General features: G+C 50.3%; 2 protein-coding genes across 2 annotated transcripts in view; one reads left to right on the top strand and one right to left on the bottom strand.

The window, feature by feature from the left end:
• Positions 1 to 26177, top strand: part of LOC135287569 (zinc finger protein 271-like) — a 351290-nt gene that overhangs the window by 10141 nt on the left and 314972 nt on the right. The window lies entirely within an intron of this gene.
• Positions 6842 to 7779, bottom strand: LOC135287610 (olfactory receptor 14A16-like). The gene has a single exon (XM_064400887.1). The coding sequence runs from the start codon at positions 7777 to 7779 to the stop codon at positions 6847 to 6849; it is 933 nt and encodes a 310-aa protein (XP_064256957.1). The 3' UTR covers positions 6842 to 6846.

The raw sequence follows: 26177 nt of genomic DNA on the forward strand, positions 1-26177 counted from the left end.
CAGGAATCTCCTCTTTCTTTTCCACTCAACAAAGAAGCAGCAGGCCCTGCCCCGGCCCCATCTGAACCAAACCAAACCAAGTAGCCCTGCCCCTGGCCGAGCCCCTTCCCCCCTCCCCAGGCCCCCCCATGGGCCCCATTCTGACCAAAACAAACCCCAACAATGACCAAACAGGAAAACAAAAGAGGCTACAACACCCTAACCAGAACAAAGCCAGCCACAGCTGTTAAAATATTACCATCAAGTCCCCTCCCCCAACACAACTAAAACCAAAACCCCTACAACCTAGAACCCATACAAAATAACCCTACAACTAAAACTAAACACAAAAAAAACCCAAAATCCAACCATAAACCAATCCTAACACAACTAAACCACAACTTCCACCACAAGTTACTGGCAGGTCAGGTGTTAATCCTTTCAATACTTCAATCCTCCATCAAGTAAAACAAAAAGCCAAAATAGACTTATGTTTAAAAAAATACATAAAATCATCAAAGTCAGTAAAGAAGAAATTAAATCCCAAATAAAAAAGCAGAAAAAATACCTTAACCTTAAACATGAAATCCTCTTATTAAGAAAAAAACTCTTTTTTATTTCACATAAAATTTAAAAAAGGAAAATATTCAAATTAGTATTAATACCACTTCCATAGTGAAATAATCAAATGTTAAAATAACTTCAAAAGTTTAAACAGAAAAAAAAGTCATCCAGTATCCCCAAGATAAGATCTCTATTCCCAGACATATAAATATTTTTAAAAGTGAGTAATAAAAACTTTCACCTTTAAAGAACTCATATTTAAAACAATACCCCCATAAGTCAACGTGGCCCATGAACAAGCTATAAAACAGCTTGTAGTAATAAAAACAACTACACAATAACAAAGTTCCCCAGACAACTGTTATCCATGACAAAATTAAGAGCCACAAAAAAACTATTTTTTCCTCATATAAACCAAATCTCCAAACATTAATAAGAAAAACTTCTCTCCCTAAGTAAACTAAAAAAAGACTATTCTAGAAAGAATAAACTAATTAGAAATTTTAAGTTTAGTTTCTTTAAATTGTCAGTAAAAAAAAGGTGTAAAGAAATAAAGTGTTCTAAAGAGTTCATTTTAATTCTTACTACCTTTTCCTTTTAGTTACTTTTAATAAAATTTTCTTTATACCCTCTCAAAGTTTTAAGCCTACTTTACCTTTCTCCTAATCCTATCCCACAACAAAATAAATACATAAAAATAAACTGACATTAAAATCCACCACACTCATCAATACATTAATTAAGGAATCTCAAAATTAGAACAATAACCAATCAAAACAATTACAATGTCATAATAAACCTTTTGCCGAAGTTTCTCCAATTTTCTAAACTTCCCAGTAAAGGCTGTTTTGTTTTGAGCTCTTCAGAATCTCTTATTGGTATTTCTCCAGGGAGTCAAACTCAGAGTACACAAACAACTGTAATTCCATTTGAATGTCTCCTTCAGAGAGTTTTTTAGTGGATGGGGGTCAGGGCTTGCCTGTCCTGCTTGGCACAGCCCCGGCAGGGCTTTCCCAGCCACATTCCACACTCCATTGCCCAGCTGGAGCCGCTGGTGCCTCTGAGTTCTGCTGGCCCAGCCCCAGGGACGCTCTCCTTGTCTGCCCATTCCCCCATGGTCTCTGGGCAGGGATGGCCTCAGTGGGGGCTGCTGACATCCTCAGCAACTTGGAGGCTGCTGCTGGATTTCACTGCTCCAGAGGCTTGTTCAGCCCTCAGCTCTTCAGTGCAGGAATTCAGTGTCCCAGGGCTCATTCACATTGAAAAGACCTTAACAAGCCAAGCCCCTGAGAATAATTTGTTTTAAGTACCCAAGTCTTTTGTGGTTAATTATACAAATTCCAGGAGTGTATTCAAACTGAATATATTCTACTAAAAAAGCCAAGGAGAAAACAGTTTTTAGGTCCTGCTTAGCTGTTGGGTATTTTCCTGATCATAAATTGATATGTGCAATCTCCAATTGACACTGAATCCAAGTACCTCCTCATGCAGTTTGAATAGATATGAAAATCAAGACCCTTCATGGCTGACAATCAATCAGACTCTGTCCCTACCCCCACCCCACCATTTCCCCCATCCAAGCCCTGGCACTCAGAGCAGCCTTGTGCAAATCTCAGCTCCCTCCAGCCCAGGCTGCACCTGCAGCTTTCAGCTCCTTGGCTCCAACTCCCACCTGCTTTCCTTGGAGAAGGAGCTGCCCAAGACACAGAGGGATGTTCATTGATTGTCAGCCAACAAAGCCAAGGGAAGGCACAGCTCCATCAAATGCAAAAGTCATTCCTCTGCTGGGTATTAAATCCACTTTCCACTGCATACAGTCTCAGAGCAATGGAAAACACCTTCTGTGCCCAGCACAGATCCCAAGGTCCCCCCAGTCCTCCCTGCCCCAATTCTGCCCAGATTTGCTCTTTCCACATACGAGTCACACGCTGAAGTCACAAGCTCCCTCCATGCCCAGAGGGAGGAAAACAGAGAAAGGGGATGAAGAGCTCTCTTGTGCAGAGCCAAGGTCCAAGTGCCCCTGCAGTGGGAACCACAACTCATCAGGTTTGTGCCTGGTGGTCAGTTAGTCTCTTTGCTGGATCCTGTGGAACATCCTTTGCTGGAGGCTGTGGCTCCAGGTGGAGTGGGGGGATACCGGGGGACAGGGACCCGTTGGGCATGAACAGCATTGGACTTGTTGGGAGAAACTGTGAGGGGGAGCTGGGGCTGTGTGAGCAACCCAGTGACCTCGCACAGCCCTCCTGGCATGTCACACAGCCCTCCTGGGATGTCACACAGCCCCTCTGGGATGTCACAGCCTGTTCTGTGGGGTCACAGCCCATTCTCTAATGTCACACAGCTGGTCTCTGATGTAACAGCCAACTCTGAGATCTCATAGTCCTCTCTGTGATGTCAGACCTCTGCCCTGTGATGTCACAGCTAGTTCTGTGATGTCACAGAGGAAGTCTATGGTGTCATAACTGCTCTATGACCTCACATAACCCACTCTGTGATGTCATAGCCCACTCTGTGACCTCGTGTTACCAGATGATCAATTGTCTCCACCAGGTGAGCTCACACCTGGAGCTTCTCCTTCAAACCCCCAGGCCTATGGAAACCACACAATGCCCATTGTGTGAGAAGGGGAACTGGAAGTTCAGCAGCCTCAGTGTCCTGCCAGCTCAGGCAGGCCCACTGGTACATTTGGGTCCATGAGGACCAGAGAGACCCCCAGGACAGAAGAATGCATGGGTAAAGAGGAGGGGAAATCTGTTAATGATTTTGGGGAAATGATTATCATATGTGTGTTTAGTCCGGGACAATCAATGAATATTTGTGCAAAATACAGAAAATAAGCAGAAACTTTGCTGTACTCAGCCAGCACAGCTTTGTGAGGAGCTCTCCCCTGTGCATCTGGCTGAATAAAGAATGCTGCTTCTTTGTGCTACATTGGGGTTAAGGAGTTATCTGTTTTACCGAATTTTTGGTAACACTCCCTAGGCCAAGGAAAGCTCTGTCTCCTGCTGTTCACAAACAGAGAAGGGCTGGTGGCAGATTTGTGGGGGTCAGAGGCTGCCTGGGGCACAGTGACCATGAAATAATCAAGTTTTCAGTGTTCTGAAAGAGGAGGGGCAGCAACAAAACCTCTGCACTGGAATTAGGAAGGGCAAACTTTGGCCTAGTTAGGATGATGATTTGGGAACCTACCGGATCAAGTACTGATTTTTAAGGGAAACAGCCCTTAAAAACAAAGGGGTCCAAGAAGAATGGAAACATTTCAAGAAAGTAATCTTAAGGGAGATAGAGCAGCTTCTCCCAGTGAGCCAAAAGATGAGCTGGTGAGGGAAATGACTGTCCTGGCTGCCCATGGAGCTTTTGTGGGAACTCAGGGAACTCGGATAGCCAAAAAGGAACAGCAACTTAGGAAAGGTTTAAGGATATAGTTAGGTTAAACAGAAAGAAATATTGAGAGGTAAAAGCTCAAGTAGAAATTAACCTGGCAGATTCTGTTAAAAAAAAAAAAAAAGTTTATGAAAAAATTTATCACAAAAGAAGGGATAAGGAGAACTTCTACACTTTATTGGATGCTATGGAGAATAGAGTAACTAAAGATAAGGAAAAGGCTGAGCTACTTAACACCTTGTTTGTCTCAATTTTCAATATTAGCACAGGCTGTCCTCAGGACAAGTGTTCTCCTGAGCTGGTAGATGGGCACAGGCATCAGAACAGCCCCCTGGAATCCAGGAGGAAGCAGCTGCTGACCTGCTGAGCCACTCAGATGCTCACAGGTGTATGGGATCAGATGGGATCCATTCTGGGAGAATGAGGGAGCTGGTGGATGAGCTCCCCAAGCTGCTCTCCATCATTTACCATCAGTTCTGGCACACCAGGGAGGTCCCAGAGCACTGGAGGTGCCAGTGTGAGCCCATCCCCAACAAGGGCTGGAAGGAGGATCAGATGAACTCCAGGCCTGTCAGCCTGACCTGGGTGCCCGGCAAGGTTATGGAACAGATCACCTTGAGTGCCACCACAGGGCACCCACAGGATGGCCGAGGGATCAGAGCCAGCCAGTGTGGATTTCAATATCTGCATAGATGATCTGGATGACAGGATTGAGTGCACCATCAGCAAATTTTCAGATGACACCAAGCTGGGTGTGAGGGTGGAGGGTAGAAGGGCTCTGCACAGGGCCCTGGACAGGCTGGATCCAAATCCAACAAGGTGAGGCTTAACAAGTCCCAGTGCCGGGTCCTGCACTTTGGCCACAACAACCCCTGCAGTGCTACAGGCTGGGGACAGAGTAGCTGGACAGCAGCCAGGCAGAAAGGGACCTGCAGGGACTGATGGACAGCAGGCTGGACATGAGGCAGCAGTGTGCCCTGGTGGCCAAGAAGGCCAGTGGCTCCTGGCCTGGATCAGGAATGGTGTGGCCAGCAGGAGCAGGGCAGTGATTCTTCCCCTGTGCTCAGCACTGGTGAGTCCACACCTCGAGTGCTGTGTCCAGTTCTGGGCCCCCAATTTAGGAAGGACATGGAGGGTCTGGAGTGTGTCCAGAGAAGGGCAACAAGGCTGGTGAGGGGTCTGGAGCACATGTTCTGTGAGGAAACAACTGAGGGAGCTGGGGTTGTTTAGCCTGGATAAGAGGAGGCTCAGGGAGACAAGGCAGTGTCAGGGCACAGGCTGGACTTGATGACCCCAAGGACTTTTCCAACCTTGCGGATTCTGGGATTCTCTGAAACCACACTTGGAGCAGCTGCAGGATGAGGGCCTTCTCTTCAGAAGCTGCAGCAGCCCAGGTCCCTCAGCTTCTCCTGCCAGCCCCAAAGCCCATCCTGTCAGTCCTGCAGAGCCTCTGCAGCTCCTCCTCATTGCCCAGAACAGGGAGCCCCACAGGCAGACACAGCAGCCCAGATGTGCCCCCCTGGCCTGGGGTGCCTCTGGCAAGGGAGCAGCACCAGGCACTGCAGGAGCCTGCAGACAATTCCTGCAGCACTTGGAGGATGATCCTGCTGCCCAAGGGACGTTCCCATGGTGCCAAGTCAGGAACTGCAATGGGGAGTGGGGCCAGAGGGGAAAGGGCAAACAGGGATGGGCTGTTTGCAGGGCAGGGACCAGGAGTAGGCAAGATGAAGAAATTTGTAACAGGAAGACTAAAGAAAGCAAAGGTGAAGCAAAGGAAATGCTTGTGGCAGTTTGGGGGTGGCTGCCAGGCAGCCCTGGCTCTGAGCAACAGCGTCTGCAGTGGCACAGGAAACTCCCAGCTAATGGGAACAAACTTTCTGGCTGACTGCAGAGGCCAGGACAAAGCTGAGTGCTTTCCCTGGTGTCCCCCAGCCCTTGCTGGCCCCAGGGGCTGATGGCATTTGTGCTCCCTCAGGTTCATGTCCCCACAGCAGCAGCATGGGGGTGCTCCCGCCTGCTCTGTGCAATGCAAACAGGGGCTCCTGAGCCAGTGCTGCCGCGGCTGTGCCTGCAAGGATGCGGCACCTGTGTGAGCTGGGGGAAGAGGCCAGGGCTGCAGAGGGGGGATGTTGTTGGCAGCTCCATCAGGACGCTCTGGGACTCTGCCCTGGGCTGTGCAGCGCACTGGGGATGGATCAGCCCCTGCTCTGCTGCTCCTTCCCGTCTCCCCCAGGGCCCTTGCAGAGCCCCAGCCATGCTGTTTGCCCCCAGCCTGCCCACGGCCAGCCTGGGGCTGCTCACCCTGGGGCTTTTCTGTGCTGAGCATTGGCCTGGCCGTGTTCTTGAGAGAGCCTGGGCAAGGAGCCTGCAGCCCCCAGGGCCTGGCCTGAGGCGTCAGCGCTGCCCCAGCAGTGCCCATGGCCTGTCCCTGCTGCAGCCCCGGCACTGCCACCCCCAGGACTGTGCCTGGCCCCGAGAGCACTCAGGCCCTGCAGCAACACCAGGGCCACCAGGGCAGCGGGGCAGGGCCACGGCAGCAGCACTGGCAACACCAAGTGCTGCTGCTGCTGCTGCTGGGCACAGCTGCTGTGCCGGCACTGATCTGCCCCAGCTCTGCACACAGACATTGCTGCTGCAGCTCCAGAGAAGGCAACAAAAGGGCATCTCTGCAGAAAACTCTGCTGGGAGATCGTGTATTTCCTTCAAAGCCTCCAGGAACGCAGCTCGTCATTGACGCAGTCTATGTCAATGCCACAGGGGAGGTGGAGAGAAACAAAATGAGAACTGGCACAGAAAATGACATTTATTTGTGGTCAATACAGAAAATGTAAAACAAAGGAAAAATCTCCATAACCAAGCCAACAAGAAATATCAAAGATGACTTTTATTACAAGTAATTTGCAGAAATTGGCCAGCAGTTTAATGTCCCTGAAACCCTCCATTCGTCAGTCTCCACACTGCAGCCTTGAGCTCCTGGTTCCTTAGGCTGTAGATGAGGGGGTTCAGGGCTGGAGGCACCACCGAGTACAGAACTGACAGGGCCAGATCCAGGGATGGGGAGGAAATGGAGGGGGGCTTCAGGTAGGTCAAAAATGAGGTGATGATGAACAGGGAGAGCACGGCCAGGTGAGGGAGGCAGGTGGAAAAGGCTTTGTGCCGTCCGTGCTCAGAGGGGATCCTCAGCACAGCCCTGAAGATCTGCACATAGGAGAAAACAATGAACACAAAACAACCAAATAGCAAACAGGCACCAAGAGCAAGAAGGCCAAGTTCCCTGAGATAGGAGTGTGTGCAGGAAAGCTTGAGGATCTGTGGGATTTCACAGAAGAACTGGCCCAGGGCATTGCCATGGCACAGGGGCAGGGAAAATGTATTGGCTGTGTGCAGCAGTGAATAGAGAAAGGCACTGGCCCAGGCAGCTGCTGCCATGTGGGCACAAGCTCTGCTGCCCAGGAGGGTCCCGTAGTGCAGGGGTTTGCAGATGGACACGGAGCGGTCGTAGCACATGATGGTCAGGAGGGAAAACTCTGCTCCAATGAAGAAGATAAGGAGAAATATCTGTGCAGCACATCCTGTGTAGGAGATGTTCCTGGTGTCCCAGAGGGAATTGTGCATGGCTTTGGGGACAGTGGTGCAGATGGAGCCCAGGTCGCTGAGGGCCAGGTTGAGCAGGAAGAAGAACATGGGCGTGTGCAGGTGGTGGCCGCAGGCTACGGCACTGATGATGAGGCCGTTGCCCAGGAGGGCAGCCAGGGAGATGCCCAGCAAGAGGCAGAAGTGCAGGAGCTGCAGCTGCCGCGTGTCTGCCAGTGCCAGCAGGAGGAAGTGGCTGATGGAGCTGCTGTTGGACATTTGCAGTGTTTTGGCATAAGCATCTGTAAACAAAGTAATAATGGAATAGTTAGGTTTGGAGATGACTTTTAAATATCCCAGCACAGCCTGGGGGCACTTTCCCCCCACTGCCTGCCCAGGGCTCTGCTGCCTGGAGCTGTCCCTGCCAGCAGCTGCTTCCCTGTGCCCAGGGCTGGGCCCTGCCAGTGCTGCCAGAGCCCAGCCCAGCCCTGGGGGCTCAGCTCTGCCCTGCAGACCCCTCCCAGCTCTGGCACTGCCCAGGGGCAGCTCTGGCTCTGCAGGCTGTGACGGCAACATCAAAGCAAACCAAGTAGGCTAGAAAAGCGACACTGATGCTGCCTGTGCTGATTTCTGTCGTTGCCTAGTTAATAACTATCTGAGAGAAAAGATTTTTATTTTTCTCACCCTGAACTGAGAGATGAATATCTGTGTGCAATTTCCCATCCAGGCAACAAGAGCAGTAGATTAAAATTGCAGCATTTTCTCTTTTATGCAGCCCCTTCTCGCTCTGGTTCTTATATAACCTCATTCAAAATGTTCTGCAGTTAAATGGCATGCTGGGAGCAGTCCTGAACAATGCAGCATTCTCCCCAGAAAAGTAGAACATTTCCAAGCCTTACCAGCTGTCTCCTTCCCCCCCAGATCTTGTCCCCCAGTGCTGGGAGCAGCTCCCCGGGCTGGCTGAGAGCTGTCCCTGGCAGGCAGCAGAGTCCCTGCACCAGCACAGCGCCCTGGGCTGCAGGTGCCTGCTCTGCAGGACAGCCTTGGGCACCCCTGGCTGCTCTGCACCAGAGAGAATCAGAGAATGTACTCACAGGGTCTGTAGGCATTGGGATGTTCCAGCTTTAGGAGATGGCTCCAGCAGCTGCAGCTGCATTGTCCTGCAGCCAGAGGTTCCTGTGCCAAGGGCTGGCAGTGATTCTGCCCCAGGCACTTCTCAGCACCTTCCCAGCCCTGACTGATTGAAGCTCTCTGTGCCTCTGGGCTGTGCCCGGGCTGGCTGCAGGCAGTGCCCCAGCCCTGCTGGGCTGGCAGAAGAGCTGCTCCTCAAGAGAAATGTGCTTTTGAAGCTCTTCTTGCTTACCAGGAGCTGCCTCTGTGCCAGGAGCCCAGCCCAGCTCAGCAGCACAGACACAGCAGCAGGACTTTAATGACCCTCTGGGGCTTTGTGCTCAGGCCCTGAACATCAGTCCCTGAGAGGCAGCTGAAGAAACCTCTCCAGAACTCCAAGTCACAATCCAACTCCAAAGTTTCTTGGACTTTTAATGGGTCCCACTGAGGGACACGACTGAGAAAGTGTCCCCAGGCCCCAGGCAAGGCAGAGAACTGGAGGCACTGATGACAGGTGGGGACAAAGAGAAGCCAAGTCTTGGTGGCCTGGGGCACAGCAGGGTCTGTGCCAGCAAGGGCTGGGAGGAGACACCTTGTCCTGAGGCCCTGGGGCCTCCTGGCACAGCCCCAGCCAGGCTGGGCACTGTCAGCCCCTTGTCCTGCCCTCAGCATCCCCCCCTAGCCCACATCCCAGTGGCCTCAAGGATCTGCTGGAAGGAGTCCCTGGGGAGCCTTGCTCAGCAATGGCCCTGGAGGCTCCTGAATGCTCCCAGGGACTGCAGGTTTTTCAAAGGACTTAGGGTTTTGCTTTTGGCTTGGAGTCTCTGAGAGGTTTGTGCAATCATGGCCTCCAATTATCTGCTGTAATTAGTCCCTGGAGAGGCTTTGTCAGTAACAACACTCCGTGGGGCTCATTAATGCTTCAGGGTACTTCAGTTATTTTCAGGTACTTGGTGTTTCCCTTTGATACAGACTCTGGGAGAGGTTTCTGCAATCATGGCCCCAATTATCTGCTTTAACGAGTCCCCTGAGAGCTTTGCACTGACACTCAGTGGAGCTCATTAATACTTTGAGATACTAACATTTTTTAAAGTACTTTGAATTTTCCTTTTCACACTGAGTCTTTGAGAAGTTTTTGTGCCATCCTGGCTTCCAGCTCTCTCTTCCAAGGAGTCCATGAGGAGCCTGTGTTGGGGATGGACCTCATTGGGCCCATTCATGCCTTGACACACTTTGGGGTTTTCTTCTGACTTGGACTCTTGGACAGATTTCTACAATCTCCTCTCAGGCCCTAAGGTTCCAGGGCTCAGCTCTAAATGCACCATGGGGCTTGTTAGCATCAAGCAAGTCCTGACAAACCATGGCTCAGCCTTGATTTCCCTCTAGTCTAGTGTTGTTCATCAGGTAGTTTTCCTCTTGGAGAAATATTTCAAAAATTTTCTAGTAAACATATATTCCTATTTTCAAGGATGTCTTTTATTATTTTTCTTATTACACAAGAGGTGATTGCAGCATTCTGTGACTGATATTGATCCAGGGACTCTCCTAAGGAGGTCTGGCCTGGTCAGAGAAGCTGTGCCTTGAGCTTTGACCCAGTGTCAACAACTTTGCTCCACATTCCCCATCCCCATCCTGTCTCTCCTCACTCACTTGGGATCTGCTTTGCTTGGAGGTCTGACTGCACACAGCCAAAGACGGGTTTTGTCTTTTTAATTATTTGAAGCAACCTAAAACTCTTGAGTTTCTCTGTTGGAAACATAGACCATCCTTAAGACTGTGCCAAGCCCAAGGTGCCACCAAGGTGCCACCAAGGCCACTCCAGGCCTGCCCTGGGCCAGCTGTGAGGGTGGATCATCATCCCAACCTGCACTGGGCCATTGCAAAAAGCGAAATTCTGCTTCATTTGATGTTGATTTCTGTTAGGGACCAGATACCCCCCTAGCCCAGAGATAATATTTTCTAAAAAGTCCTTGTTGACCACACTGGAAACATATTTTTGGGTCCTGTAATTGTTGCTGGGGCCCCTTAAAGGGGAATGGCATGGCCACTAGGGCCTCTGCAACTCCTTGCCCAATGGCCTGGGCTTGTATGGCCGCTACGTGTTCTGTGGTCCTGAGGCAATTACAGCCTCAGTCATCTGCAGGAGTGTGGGTTACATCTCTAGTGGAAGGGCACGCAGCCCCTTCTTACATTCCAGGTTGGCATTGGCTACCCCCAATCAGTTTAGTAATTCATTTTGAGTCTTTTCATCCCAGACTTGTTTCTCTAGTGCCTGTTTAAGGCAATCAATCAATTTCATGCAGGGCTCTCTGGGTTCTTGTCTTATGTTTACATAGTCCAAACTGGGAGTGCTACCATCCGGTACCTGGATTAAAGCTTTCAAAGCCATCTCTTTTATACTTCTTCTATATATAAACTATACTTCTCTGGGGATACCTGCTGCTTGATCATCGGGCAGGCTGTGTTGTCCTTTTCCAGCTAGATGGCTGATTGTCAATTGCGCCCTTGCCTCATTATTAGCATAGTCTGCTATTAATTGATTTAGTAAACACTTCCATCCCCCTTTCCCACAGGGTGCATTCTGTAGGTGATAAAAACATGGTCATAATATATTTTAAATCATAGGGGGTTACATGTGCTGTAAACATGGCCCTCATTAGGCCATTAAAACAAGGTGAGTCCTGCCTCTAGTCTTTAGCTGCCCTACACAGCTCCTTGATTTCCTCGTAAACCAATGGCTGATACCTGGGATTCTGCTCCCTTCTTTCATCATGTCCTGGGGCAATGAGGAGTTTCAAGACTATTTACCAGTCTCCTTCCTTAACTGCTTCCTTCCAGATCCTTTCCCAGAGATCTTCTAGGCTTGCGGGGAGAGGTGGCTCTGGGGAATCCAAACTGTCTTCTGGGGAGGAAGAATAACTTGGAGCAGAAACACTTGGATTAGAAATAGTGTGACAGTTTGGCTCAGTATCCTTGACCATGGGGTTTCTATTGTTGCCGGAGGGTGAGTAACGGGCGCTGCCATTTTGTCACTTTCTGGAGCTGTGGCCCAGGGTGGAGGTGGAATGAATGACAGTGGAGACATGACCTGCAGTCACAGGGGTGGAGTCTGGAGGTTGGTTCAGAGTGGAAGAGAAGGTTGTGGTAGCAGGAAGTGAAGGAGCCAAGTTGGAGGGAGGATGGCCAGGCTCCCGAGCCACATTCGGGCTCCTTCCATCTTGGGTCTCCAGGGCACAATGCTCCAAGACAGTCATGTTGGCCATTGCCATCTTGGACCATCATGGAAAGTCCAAGAAAGGCAGGTTTCAGGGGAGGTTCCGGGTTAGGAGTGACTGATGGATCAAGTTTTTGACACACAGCTTGCTGGTGAAGGGTCTCGAGGATGGTGTAGAAGAAGGGGAGCATGCAGGGTGCAATGGGGTCCCTTTTGATTGAAAGGTTGCACAATTTAAATCCCACAGAGTCACAAAATTCAGTGGTATGGATTTCGTCAGCATAAGTGTCTGGAAAATTTTTAATGATCATTGATTAATGACAATTGATTTTAATTTCTTCTTTGAAAATATTTTGTCATGATCAGTGAGAATTAACTTAAAGTGTCCATATAAGCTCCTTTCTACTTTGGACAACTGACCACCTATTTTTCTCCCTTCTCTGCCTTGGGGGGAACAGCCACCGGAACGCCCCAAATCAATTATGGGATGTGGTGCTGTATTTTAAAAACAGGATGGCAAAATGGATAATAAATGTCCTACATGTTCCCAAACCCACCTGCAATCCTCCACAGGAGGAAACCATCATCCTCCCCACCAATGCTGGCTCCCTCGAAATGATGGGAAATCCACTGGGCCCGGCACAATCCACAATCCCGGGGAGCACTGGTCTATCTCTCAGCTAACCCCAGCTGACGTAACTGAATGTCAGGGTCCCTGCTCAGGGGCCAGATGTCACAGTGAGGCTGTCTGAGACAAACCTCTCTGGTTCCCTGAGTTAAGAGTGAAGTTGGCGAAAATGAAAAGGAGCGGGTTCAATGGAGTTGCCCAAAAAAAACTTCAATAACGGGGTGAAAAACAAAAAACATGGAGAAGTTGAGCACAGTATGAAGGGCAGGATCCAAAGACCTGAGATAAAGGGGAAGCAACAACATATACACTTGGGGCTAGAGAACTAGAACAATACCCATATAGGGGAAACAAGTAACCAGTAGGGAAGCAGAACTTGGACAACTTAGCATAACAAGGCTAAAGGCTTATGGGAGAACTCCCAAGCTCATCCTAAGTTAAAGAAATTATTCCCAGGGCTTGAACCTCATATAAATTATTCCCAGGGCTTGAACCTCATGCAGGTTCTTTTGGGGTAAAATCTGGCTGACTCTGATTTACAGCCGGGCTAATTCCCACTATGCTGCTTCACACTGGCCCTTTGGGACCATGGGGCCCAACAGAGCCACAGTGATGTCCTTGGTTCCACGAGGCTCCACAGTGTCACAATGGTCCCTTGGATCCATGGTGCTCTGCAGTGTCACAATGGCCCCTGCATTTCACAAGACCACAAAGCATCACAATGATCCGATGGTTCCTCAAGACCCTACAGTGTCACAACTATCCCCTTGGTTCAGAGTCTGGATGAGATCGATGTCCCGAGACACCTCGGGATGCTCGGAATGCCCGTGTGGGGCCAGGGCCGGGTCAGGCCTTGGTTTGTGGTGGGACAGAGCCCCGCCCCCAGCCCTGGCAGAGCTGTCAATCACACAGCACGGGCGGTGCTATCCCAGCTGTGATTGGCAGCAGAGCAGATGTTGATGGGACAGGAGCCCTGCGGGGCTGGCAGGGAGCTGCAGCTTGCAAGGTGCTCTGCTCTCCCTCAGGTGCTCTCGGAGAGATCCAATCCCAGCTGGGCACCTCAGGGCACAAGTGGCACTGCCTGTTCATGGGCACACAGCTGATGTCTGCCTGGAAAGGGGCACAGGTTTTAATACCTGTTACCTTCATAATATACCAGAAAATATTTCTTATCTGGATTACTTGAGTACTTAGAAGAAATGGCATAGTTTTCCCATCAGGAACGGGAGTTTCCTGGATCTCATGGATTCTTCTACTCATGGCAGGAGAAAATAATACAGATCTTCCCCTCTACCTTTGCCACCAACATTCAGTCTAGTATTTCACGACCCTCTTCCTTTAGGTGTTTCCAGCTCTTCTGGTTAAATGGCCGTGTCTAAGGACATCTCTTCATTTAGAGCAGCTGGATCTATGCCCTTCCCCTTGCTCCCAGATTTCTTCCTGCAGCTGTTCTCTGGTCATTCCAATGTGTCTCCCTTGACTGGCTTCATGCTTTGAGCATCAGGGAGTTGCCCAATTTTTCAAAACTTTAAATACCTTCTTAGTCAGCATCTTAGTTTTGTTTTATCTTTTATATCCCCTCTTCCTATGTCTTTGTCTAAAATCCTTCCCGTATGGCAATACCTTGTGGATGGTGGACATGTCAGATGTTCCTGTCACAAGGAGCTCAGGGAAGAGTTTTCATGTTTATTAAATTTATTCAATTTTATCATGTTCACATTTTTTCTGCTGGCCATGAAGAGAAACCTTTCTGTGCCTCAGAGTCTCACCAGTTCCTGGTCCCCCAAAGGACACAAACCTGATGAGTTGTGGTTCCCATTCCAGTGGCTGCACTTGGACCTCTCTCCATAGGCAGAGCAGAGCTCCCTTGTCCCAGAAAGTGCCTGGCAAAGGAGGGATGAAGGAAACAGGACAGGCTGTGGGGATCAGGGGCAGGGCAGAGCCAGGGAGAAGAATGCATATATCAGTTTATTAAGAGGAAAAAAAACCTAAACAGGACCTGAAAAAATGTTTTTTCACTGTTTTTTAAAATAGAATATATTGAGTTTGAATTGGCTTCTGAAACCTGTGTAATTAGCCAGAAATTATTTGAAATCTAAAATCAGATTAGTCCCAGAGGCTTGGCTTGTTAAGGCGTTCTGAATGTTAATGAGCCCTGGGACACTGAATTCCTGCACTGAAAGGCTGAAGGCTGAACAAGCCTCTGGAGCAGTGAAATCCAGCAGCAGCCTCCAAGTTGCTGAGGACGTCAGCAGCCCCCACTGAGGCCATCCCTGCCCAGAGACCGTGGGGGAATGGGCAGACAAGGAGAGCGTCGCTGGGGCTGGGCCAGCAGAACTCAGAGGCACCAGCGGCTCCAGCTGGGAAATGGAGAGTGGAATGTGGCTGGGAAAGCCCTGCCTGGGCTGTGCCAAGCAGGACAGACAAGCCCTGACTCCCATCCTCCAAACACCTCTCTCAGTGAGACTTTAAAAGGAATTACAATTGTTTGTGTACCGTGAGTTGGACTCACTGGAGAAATACTGACAAGAGATTCTCAGGAGCTCAAATTAATAAAATAGCTTTTACTGCGCACTTTATAAAATCAGAGAAACTTTAGTAAAAGGTTTATTATCATATTATAGTTGTTTGGGTTTATTAATGTAAGATTTTCTAATTTTGAGATTTCTTAGTTAATGTGTTGATGAGTGTGGTGGGTTTTATTGTCGGTTAATTATTTATGGTGGTTTTTTTTTTTGTGAAATTGGATTAGGAGAAAGGTAAAGAAGGTTTCAAATTTTAAGTGGATATAAAGAAAATTTTATTATAAGTAAATAAAGGAAAAATGTAGTAAAAATTAAAATAAACTCTTTAGAACACTTTTTTGCTTTAGACCTTTTTTTTTACTGACTGTTTAAAAACGAAACTTAAAATTTCTAGTTAGTTTATTCTTTCTAGAATAGTCTTTTTTAGTTTTCTTAGGGAGAGAAATTTTTCTTGTTAAGGTTTGGTGATTTGGTTTACAAGAGGAAAAACTAGATTTTTTTTGGCTCTTAATTTTGTCATCGATAACAGTTGTCTGGGGAACTTTGTTATTGTGAAGTTGTTTTTATTGCTACAAGTTTTTTTTACAGCTTGTTGATGGGCCATGTTGACGTATGGGGTACTGTTTTAAAGATGAGTTCCTTAAAGGTAAAAGTTTTTATTACTTTTAAAATTACTTCTATGTCTGGGAATAGAGATCTTCTCTTGGGGGTACTGGACTACTTTTTTTTCTGTTTAAACTTTTGATGAAATTACAGTTATTTTAACATTTGTTTATTTGAATATGCAGGTTTTTGTTTGATATTAATTTTTTTTTATAGTTTTATGTGTTATAAAGAAAAAGAGATTTTTCTCCATAGTTTATAAGATTTATTTTTTTTTAAGATTAAGGTATTTTTTCTGGGTTTTTTTTTCCTTTTTTTTTTTTTGGGGATTTAAATTCTTCTTTACTGACTTTGATGGTTTCATGTTTTTTTTTAGATGCTTGTATTTTGTTTTGTTTTTTTTTTTTTTTTACTCGAGGGAGGATTGAAGTATTGAAAGGATTAACACCTGACCTGCTGGTAACTTTTGGTGGGAGTTGTGCTTGGGTTGTGTTAGGACTGGTTTTATGGTTGGTTTTTGTGGTTTTTTGTGTTTAATTTTAGTTGTAGGGTTATTTTATATGGGTTCTAGTTTGTAGGTGTTTGGTTTTAGTTGTGTTGGGGGAGGGCACTTGATGGTAATCTTTTAACAAATTCAATTGACCTATCTGGTCAAAGCTGAATTGGACAGCCTGCAAGGGTGATGGGTTTTTCTTAATGGTGTAGTATAGTATACTAAAGTGATTGATCAGCCTTCTGGAATAATGGAGTTGTCAATGCTAATTATTAATTACCCAGCAGGAACCCATGCTATGATAAAGCACAGAGCCTTTCCCAGTGTTTTGGAGACAGGTGAGAGGTGACCCTCATGAAACCACTGCCAGCCAGACTTGACCTGGCAATATTCTTACAGGAACAATGCCTAGATATAAGGAAATTTGGAGGTGAAATCCCAATTGTGGCCATATGTTCCTGGAGGAGGAGAAGAGTTCTTTACCACACAGAGCACCAGTGTTTCAGTAGCAGATAAGATGTGACATGCCAAGGTCAGCTGGACCAGTCAGGCAGTCTACAGGACGCCAAACCAGCCAGAGCTGTTCTGTGTCCCCTTGGTTCTATGGGGTCCCATGGTGTCACAATGACACCTTGGTTACACAAGGCCTTGAAGTGTCACAATGGTGCCTTGAATCCATGGGGTTCAGCAGAGTCACACTGGCCCCTTGGTTCAATGAGGTCACACAATGTCAGAATGGACCCCAGGTTCCAGAAGGCCCCACTGTGTCACAATGGTCCCAATGATTCCATGGGACCTTGCAGTGCACAATGGTCTCCATGGTTCCCCAGGCCCTGCAATGTCATGTTACTCCTCTGTTCCATGAGCCCTGCAATGTCACAGTGGACCTTTGGACCCTGAAGGTTTGCTGTGTCACAATGGTCTCCTTTGTCTCCACAACATCACAATGGACCATTGATGACAGGAAGCCCCTCTGTGTCACCCTGGAGCTTTGGTTCCATGCAGCCCTGCAGTGTCACAAAGGCCTCCTGGTTTCACCAGGCCCCAGAGTATCACAATGGTCCTCTTGGTTCTGTGGGGACCCCCAGGGTCACAATGGTCTCACTGGTTCCATGAGGCCTCACAGCTTCACAAAGCTTTGCTTTTTCCATGGGCCCTCATAGTGTCACAATGGTCTCCATGATCCCATGAGTACCCTCAATGTCACAATGGCCCCCTATTTCCATGAGGCTGTGAAGAGTCTTAATGGTCTCTCCATGGTTCCATGAGGTCTTGCAACATCACAATTATCTCCACAATTTTCCATGATGCCCCACAATATCACAATGGTCCCTTGGTCTCACAGGGCCCCACAGTGTCACCATGGTCCCTTGGTCTCACAGGGCCCCACAGTGTCACCATGGTCCCTTGGTCTCACAGGGCCCCACAGTGTCACCATGGTCCCTTGCTTCCAGGGGCCCTGTGCTGCTGCATTCCCCCCTCCCCTTCTCAGGCCGCCCTGCCAGCTCAGAAATGCTCCTTGGGCCTCGGCCTTGGCCAACAGCCTCTGGGCTCAGCTCCTCTGCAGCTCAGCACAAACACTGTCTACTCCAGGCACTGCTGCTGCCCAACCAGCTCCTGGTCGCACTTGGAGCAGCCTTGGGAACTGGTTTTGTTCCCTCAGTGGCACAACATCCCTGTTCTCACAGTGCCAAAGAAAGCTGTTGATGCCAAGTGTGGCCAGGATGAACCATTGCTGTGACTGCAGCCCCTCTCCTGGGGCCCTACAAACAACGCTGCAAAAGGAGCCCCTTGGAGCTCTCCTGGGCCAGCGACTCCCTCTGAGTGGGGCCTCTCCCAGCCGGGAACTCTCCCGTTTGCTGCACTCGGGGATCCTGCACAGCGAGGGAGCCTGGGCCGATCCCCCCACTCCTCCAGGCTCAACCCTTCACCCGCTGGGGAGATGCCAAAGCATCCACAGGGAGCATTTCCTGCCCTCGGGGGAATTTCTCACAGGTGCCTTGCACTGACTCTTTGTGTCTGTGTGCACACAGGAGTGCCTGTGCTGGGGAAATGTGGCAGAAATGCTGCTCTCGGAGGGGTTGGAGTGCCTTGGATAGCTGAGTCAGTCAGGCCTGGAAGTAAGGTTAGGTCATGAGATCTAAGGGACATTAAATGCTGCTAAGAGTTGTTCTTTTGCTAAGTTGTTATGTTTAATATGTTATAAGCTAAGTTGAATACTATTAAATATCATTCCTCTATTAAATTGCAAAGTCATATGTTATAAATTAGATAAATACTGTTAAGCTCTGTTCTTTTGCTAAATTGTGAAGTTGAAGGTATCACTTAAGGTTAAGTTAAGTCCTGTTAAGTTTGAGCTCTGTTCAGCTTTTAGACCATATTCCTTTTATCCTTGCCCTCACTGTCCTTGTGTCACACACACGCAGAGGGAGAGTTCATTTCTGGTTCGATTGCTTGGATTTTGTTTGGTTTTGTTGTTTGCTTTGTTTCTTTGTTGTGCCTGAAGTGTCCAGTCAAGAATGTCTCTTGCCAAGGAACTTTGTGGTGCTGTTCCTTGATATTAAATCTGGTTGTTGCTGATCCCTTGCTGGGGATTTTTTCAGCACTCTCAAGCCCTCGTTCAGAATAGGGTGAAAGAGCCCTGGCCCAGGCTCTGATCCTGGGTGACACGGGGACGCTGCCAGGGGGTCCCTGTCCCCCTGTCCCACCCCCAGGGTCCCGGCCCCCCGTCCCCGTGTCAGGCTCTGGGGTTGATCTTGTGGAACATCCTCTGGGGGAGGCTGCGGCGCTGGGGGTGGGGGGACCCGGGGGGACAGGGGAACCCGCTGTGCACGAGCAGCGTTGGACTGCTCTGGGGGGAACTGTGAGGGGGCTGGGGCAGAGTGACCTCCCCAGTGATCTCACAGTGCCCCCTGAGATGTCACACAGTCCCTGTGATGATACACAGCCCATTTGCGATGTCACAACCCACATTATGATGTCACAGTTAATCTTGTGATATTACACATCCTCCCCTGGGATGTCACACAGCCATTCTATGATGTCACAACCCCTGTGTGATGTCACACAGGTGCCCTGTGATGTCAGAATCCATTCTATGATGTCACAGAGCCTACTCTATGATGTCACAGGCAACTCTGTGATGACACACTACTGCTCTGTGATGTCACAGGCTGCTCTGTGATGTCACAAAGCCCCTTCATGATATCACAAGGGCCAGTGCTAGAATATCAGTCTGTGATACCATAAAGCTGCTCTGTGATGTCACAGAAAATTTGGTGATGTCACAAAGTCACCATGTGATGTCACAGTCTGTTCTGTAATGTCACATCTGGCTCTATGATGTTACTTAGTCACCTAGTGATGTCACAACCCACTCTCTGATGTCACAGAGCCGCCTTCCATGACGACAGAGTGTGCTCCATGGCCTCACACCCTACTCTATGACATTACAGAGACTTCTGTGATGTCACAACCCCCTCAGTGATGTCACAAAACCCTCTCTGTGATACCATATTGCCACTCTGTAGTATCACAGCACACACTGTGACCTTACAGCCTGCTCTATGATGTCATACAGCCATGCCATGATGTCACAGCCTGCTCTGTGATGTCACACAGTCCCCTCCATGATGCTGTAGTTGCTCAATGACCTCACACAACAAACTCTGTGATGTCATAGCCCAACCTGGGACCTCACACAGCCCACTCTGTGCTGTCACACAGACCCTTGCTGACATCACAGCTGCTCTGTGCCTCTAGGACACAGCCACAGAGGTGCCGCTGTGACACAGCCCCCTCTGGGACATCCCCCAGCCCCTGCCAGTGCTGAGCCCCTGTCAGCTCTGGGTGTGCCCTGCCCGTGTCCCTGAGCTGCCCTGGCAGTGCCCCAGCCCTGCTGGGCTGTGCACAGGAGCTGCTCCTGGCCAGAGCTGTCTCTCTGCAGCGCTGCCCTTGCCAGGAGCTGCCTCTGGGCCAGGAGCCCGGCCCAGCTCAGCAGCACAGACACAGCACAAGGACTTTAATGACCCTCTGGGGCTTTGGTGCTGTTTACATCAGACTCATTCCTTCAGAGTGGACTCAAAGAACTTCTCAAGAACTCAAAATCTGATTCCTAGTTGAAAGTTTCTTTAACTTTAATGGGTCCCACTGAGAGACACAACCCATGTGAAGGTGTCCCCAGGTTCCAGGCAGAGCAGAACACTGCAGGCAGTGATGACAGCTGGGGACAAACAAGGCAAAGGTGTCTCTGGTGCTGAGCAAACCTGGATGTGTTTCAGGAATGCAAAGGGCCAAGGCCTGAGCCCCAGCCCCTGGCCAGGCAGATCCTGTCCCTCCCTCATTGCTCAGGGCTCTTCCCGGGATGGGCACTGGCATGTGGGGATGTGCAATGCCAAGGGCAGGACCATGGGGCGGCCCCTGCCAGGCTGCTGAGCAGGGACAAGGAGGCAATGAGGCCCCAGGCCTGCAAGGGTCACTTGTCCCCTCGTGGCCTCAGGCCCAGGGCCAGCAGCCATGGCCAAAGTGCTGCCCAAGGTGGCTCTGTCAGGGCCTTGCAGCTGCTGCCCATCCCTGTGCCCTGTGCAGCCCAGGCTGTCCTACGGTGTCCCTGCCCTGCGCCTCTGTCCCTGCAGGCTGTCGTCATCCCCCGGCTGCCCCACCTGGCTGGCCCCTTCCTTTGCTGACAGCTCTGCCTCCTGCCTGCCTCTGCCCACACAAAGCCTTGGGCTGCTCCAGGCTCCTTCTGGGGGATGTGTTGCACTACAGCCCTGCCCTGGCGAGGGAATTCCTTTCTCCTGGTGTCCAGTCTGGGCATCCCCAGCTGCCCTTGTGTTGTGTTCTGCTGCAGTAAGCAGCGCAACAATTCCCCCGGGCCCTGGAGTCTCAGACCTCAGGCAGGCACCGATGACCAACAGGAAAAGGAAGGCAACAGGATGGCTTTTGGTTTAGTAATACACAGGATCCTTTATTGTGCCAGAGCCCAAGAAAAGAAATTAAGGGGATGGGGTCATGGGTTAAGGGTGAAGTTAGGGTCAGAGTCCAATAGCAGGAGGAGCAGGGGACTGCAGAGGGGTGGATCAAGGAGGACACTCAAGGAAAAAATCTAAGCTGGAGACATTGCAGTAGAACATAAACCAATGAGGATACAGAAAAGGAAGAACATTCTGGGTCCACTTCTTATTTGACCAGATGGGCTGGAGTATCTTTTCCTGGGCTTGAAAGGGCACACCCCACAGGGTGGAGGGGTGGAATCTTCTTTAAATGACGCCACTCACCCGATGCTGTATGTCTGGGTAGAATCCCTGCCTCCTGGGGCGGGGGCAGTCCACACCCTTGGTGCCATTATTTCTTTCTCTGGCTGTTTCATACAATGAAGAAAAACTCCAGCCTCTCTGAAACCACCCTTCACTCCCTCCCGGAATACTCTTGTTCTGTCTTCAGTCTCCACACCAGTGAGCCCAGAGCCTGCAGCCTCCTCCCGCTGGTTCTGTGATGAGGCCTCCAAACCCCATCTTGGGAGATTTTTGGGTCCTCTCCAAGGTCTGTGAAAATAGAAGAATAGTGGTCGAAATTATTTTCTCCCAAATCTTGCAGTGACAGAACAAGGGTCAATATCTTTCAACTGAATGAGGGTGGATTTACATTTTTTGGGAAGGAGGAAATATTTTACAATGATGAGAGTGCACAAAACTGCAACTGTGTTCTTCCACAGAATTGGATTCCCCATCCCAGGAATTATCCAAAATCAGGAGCTTTGTGTAACCTGACCCAGTGAAACCCTCTCATCCCCAAGGACAGAATTCCTGTTGTGTGGGTTCTCTGATGTGCTGGGTGCCCTCACAACGCTTCTGGCCAGAATGTCTGCTGAGGGCAGCCAGGCTGCTGCAGGGGCAGTGACCTCACAGCCATCACCATGGCAGCCCTGTCCCCTGGGCCTGGCTCTCCCCTTTCCTCTGCCCCTGTCTTGTCTCTGCTGGCATGGAGAGTTTTGTCATTCATATCTTGTCCCCAAAGTGCTGGGGCCAATGGCTTCCCAGGCAGGCTCCTGGAGCAGAAGTGGGTTTTCAGAGCCCAGGCAGAAATGAGCCCTGAGGCAGCAGCTCTGCAGTGCTGGCCACCAGGCCGGGCTGCCAAGGGAGGCTTCTGGCCATGCCCTGCAAGCAGCTGCTGCTGCCAAGGTGCCTTTGGTGCCTCAGGCTCTGCCTGGCACAGCTCCCAGCACGGCACTCTGCCCTTGTGCCCGAGCCCTTCCCTGTGCTGGGGCTGGCCTGGGGCTTTTCCTGCAGCGGGACCTGCCCTGCTCCTGGCACAGGAAAGGCAGTTCCTGCTGGAGCAGGAGGCTCTGCCTGCAATGGGCTCCAGCAAGGCCCTGTTGACTGCAAAATTGCTTCCTGGAGCAGAATATTCTAATAATTGTTATAGAACCTATACGGTGGAGTAAATAACTCTAGTTAAGTTCTTTCTTCTAATCATGATCAGAATCAATCAGAGCCATATTTATATATCTGGTATTCCATTGTTAATGGATTGTTAAGGGGGCTGGGGATGGTTGCCATGAAAACTGACCATAGGAATGGGGCTGGTGATGGTTGCCCACTAAGGATCAGATTTGTCACAGGGGTTCCATGGGGACTTTCCAAGAGTCTCCAGGCTGTTCAAGAGCTGGAAGGTCACAGGCAGAGACAGGGGCTCCATGGACACCTCCCAGGGGTTTCTGGGGATGATAAAGAGCCGTGTGGTCAGAGGCAGTCACAGCCATTCCATGGTGACATCCCAGGGCACCTTGGGCTGCAAAAGCACCGCTCTGTCACAGGCACTCACAGGGGCTTCACGGTGACATCCCAGGAGTCCCCAGGCTGCCAAGGAGCCGGGATGTCCCAGACACTCACAGGGGCTCCAGTCATGGTCACAGTGGGAGCTTCAGGCAAAAGCTTTATTTCTTTATTAGAGAAATCCCTGTTGAGTCATGACATGGAGAAATGACACCCAACACCCACCCACCGTGGATCCTCATACCCCTGCAGGGCCCCTAGTCTTCTAAAATTCCTTTTAATACAGGAGACTGGGAGCAGCTGGATCCAATCCCAGCCCCAGACTGTGCCAAAAGTTGTAAAAGATTGGAAAGGTGAAATTGAACTTTAACGCAATTTGTCCCACAGGATTAATGATGGAATACCACATATATTTATATAAATACAGCTCTGATTGATTCTGATCATCATTAGACACAATGGCTTATTTATACCACAGAGTAAATTTAAAAAAAAAGTTATTTACTCCACAGTATAGGAACTATAACAATTATTAGAATATTCTGCTCTAGGAAGCAATTTTGCAGTCAACAGGGCCTTGCTTGAGCTGTTGGAGCCCATTGCAGACAGAGCCTCCTGCTCCAGCAGGAACTGCCTTTCCTGTGCCAGGAGCAGGGCAGGTCCCGCTGCAGGAAAAGCCCCAGGCCAGCCCCAGCACAGGGAAGGGCCCGGGCACAAGGGCAGAGTGCCGTGCTGGGAGCTGTGCCAGGCAGAGCCTGAGGCACCAAAGGCACCTTGGCAGCAGCAGCTGCTTGCAGGGCATGGCCAGAAGCCTCCCTTGGCAGCCCGGCCTGGTGGCCAGCACTGCAGAGCTGCTGCCTCAGGGCTCATTTCTGCCTGGGCTCTGAAAAGCCACTTCTGCTCCAGGAGCCTGCCTGGGAAGCCATTGGCACCTTGGGCACAAGATATGAATGAGAAAACTCTTCATGCCAGCAGAGACAAGGCAGGGGCAGAGGAAAGGGGAGAACCAGGCCCAGGGGACAGGGCTGCCATGGTGATGGCTGTGAGGTCACTGCCCCTGCAGCAGCTTGGCTGCCCTCAGCAGACATTCTGGCCAGAAGCGTTGTGAGGGCACCCAGCACATCAGAGAACCCACACAACAGGAATTCTGTCCTTGGGGATGAGAGGGTCAGGTTGCACAATGCTCCTGCTCTTGAATAATTCCTGAGATGGGGAATCCAGTTCTGTGGAAGAACAGTTCCAGTTTTGTGCCATTCTCATCATTGTAAAATATTTCCTCCTTCTAACAAATGTAAATCCACCCTCACTCATTTCAGAGATATTGACCCTTCTTCTGTCACCGCAAGATTTGGGAGAAAATAACTTTGACCATTTTTTTTGTGTTTTCACAGACCTTGGTGAGGACCCAAAAATCTCCCAAGATGGGGTTTGGAGGCCTCATCACATAACCAGCGGGAGGAGGCTGTAGGCTCTGGGCTCACTGGCGTGGAGACTGAGGACAGAACAGGAACAGTCCGGGAGGGAGTAAAGGGTGGTTTCACAGAGTGTGGAGCTTTTCTTTATTGTGGGAATGAGCCTGAAGAAGAAATAATTGTGCTAAGGGCAGCTGGGGAGGCCCAGACTGGACAGCAGGAGAAAGGAGTTTCCCTCCCAGGGCAGGGCTGTGGTGCAGCACATCCCCCAGAAGGCGCCTGGAGCAGTCCAAGGCTTTGTGTGGGCAGGCAGAGGCAGGCAAGAGGCAGAGCTGCCAGCAAAGGAAGGGGCCAGCCAGGTGGGGTAGCCAGGGGATGAGGACAGCCTGCAGGGACAGAGGCGCAGGGCAGGGACACCGTAGGACAGCCTGGGCTGCACAGGGCACAGGGATGGGCAGCAGCTGCAAGGCCCTGACAGAGCCAACATGTGCAGACACAAAGAGCACCAAAGCCCCAGAGGGTCATTAAAGTCCTTGTGCTGTGTCTGTGCTGCTGAGCTGGGCCGGGCTCCTGGCCCAGAGGCAGCTCCTGACAAGAGCAGCGCTGCAGAGAGACAGCTCTGGCCAGGAGCAGCTCCTGTGCACAGCCCAGCAGGGCTGGGGCACTGCCAGGGCAGCTCAGGGACACGGGCAGGGGACAGCCAGAGCTGACAGGGGCTCAGCACTGGCAGGGGCTGGGGGATGTCCCAGAGGGGGCTGTGTCACAGCGGCACCTCTCTGGCTGTGTCATGGAGGCACAGAGCAGCTGTGATGTCAGCAAGGGGCTGTGTGACAGCACAGAGTGGGCTGTGTGAGGTCACAGGTTGGGCTATGACATCACAGAGTTTGTTGTGTGAGGTCATTGAGCAACTACAGCATCATGGAGGGGACTGTGTGACATCACAGAGCAGGCTGTGACATCATGGCATGGCTGTATGACATCATAGAGCAGGCTGTAAGGTCACAGTGTGTGCTGTGATACTAGAGAGTGGCAATATGGTATCACAGAGAGGGTTTTGTGACATCACTGAGGGGGTTGTGACATCACAGAAGTCTCTGTAATGTCATAGAGTAGGGTGTGAGGCCATGGAGCACACTCTGTCGTCATGGAAGGCGGCTCTGTGACATCAGAGAGTGGGTTGTGACATCACTAGGTGACTAAGTAACATCATAGAGCCAGATGTGACATTACAGAACAGACTGTGACATCACATGGTGACTTTGTGACATCACCAAATTTTCTGTGACATCACAGAGCAGCTTTATGGTATCACAGACTGATATTCTAGCACTGGCCCTTGTGATATCATGAAGGGGCTTTGTGACATCACAGAGCAGCCTGTGACATCACAGAGCAGTAGTGTGTCATCACAGAGTTGCCTGTGACATCATAGAGTAGGCTCTGTGACATCATAGAATGGATTCTGACATCACAGGGCACCTGTGTGACATCACACAGGGGTTGTGACATCACAGAATGGCTGTGTGACATCCCAGGGGAGGATGTGTAATATCACAAGATTAACTGTGACATCATAATGAGGGCTATGTCATCACAAAGGGGCTGTGTGACATCACAGGGGCTGGGTGACATCACAGGGGGCACTGTGAGGTCACTGGGGAGGTCACTCTGCCCCAGCCCCCCTCACAGTTCCCCCAGAGCAGTCCAACACTGCTCGTGCACAGTGGGGTCCCCTGTCCCCCCGGGTCCCCCCGCCCCTGGCGCCGCAGCCTCCCCCAGAGGATGTTCCACGAGACCGACCCCAGAGCCTGACACGGGGACGGGGGGCCGGGACCCTGGGGGTGGGACAGGGGGACAGGGAGCCCCCGGCAGTGTCCCCGTGTCCCCCAGGGCCAGAGCCTGGGCCAGGGCTCCTTCAC

This window comes from Passer domesticus, chromosome 30 (assembly GCF_036417665.1).
Source record: "Passer domesticus isolate bPasDom1 chromosome 30, bPasDom1.hap1, whole genome shotgun sequence".
Lineage (NCBI taxonomy): Eukaryota > Metazoa > Chordata > Aves > Passeriformes > Passeridae > Passer > Passer domesticus.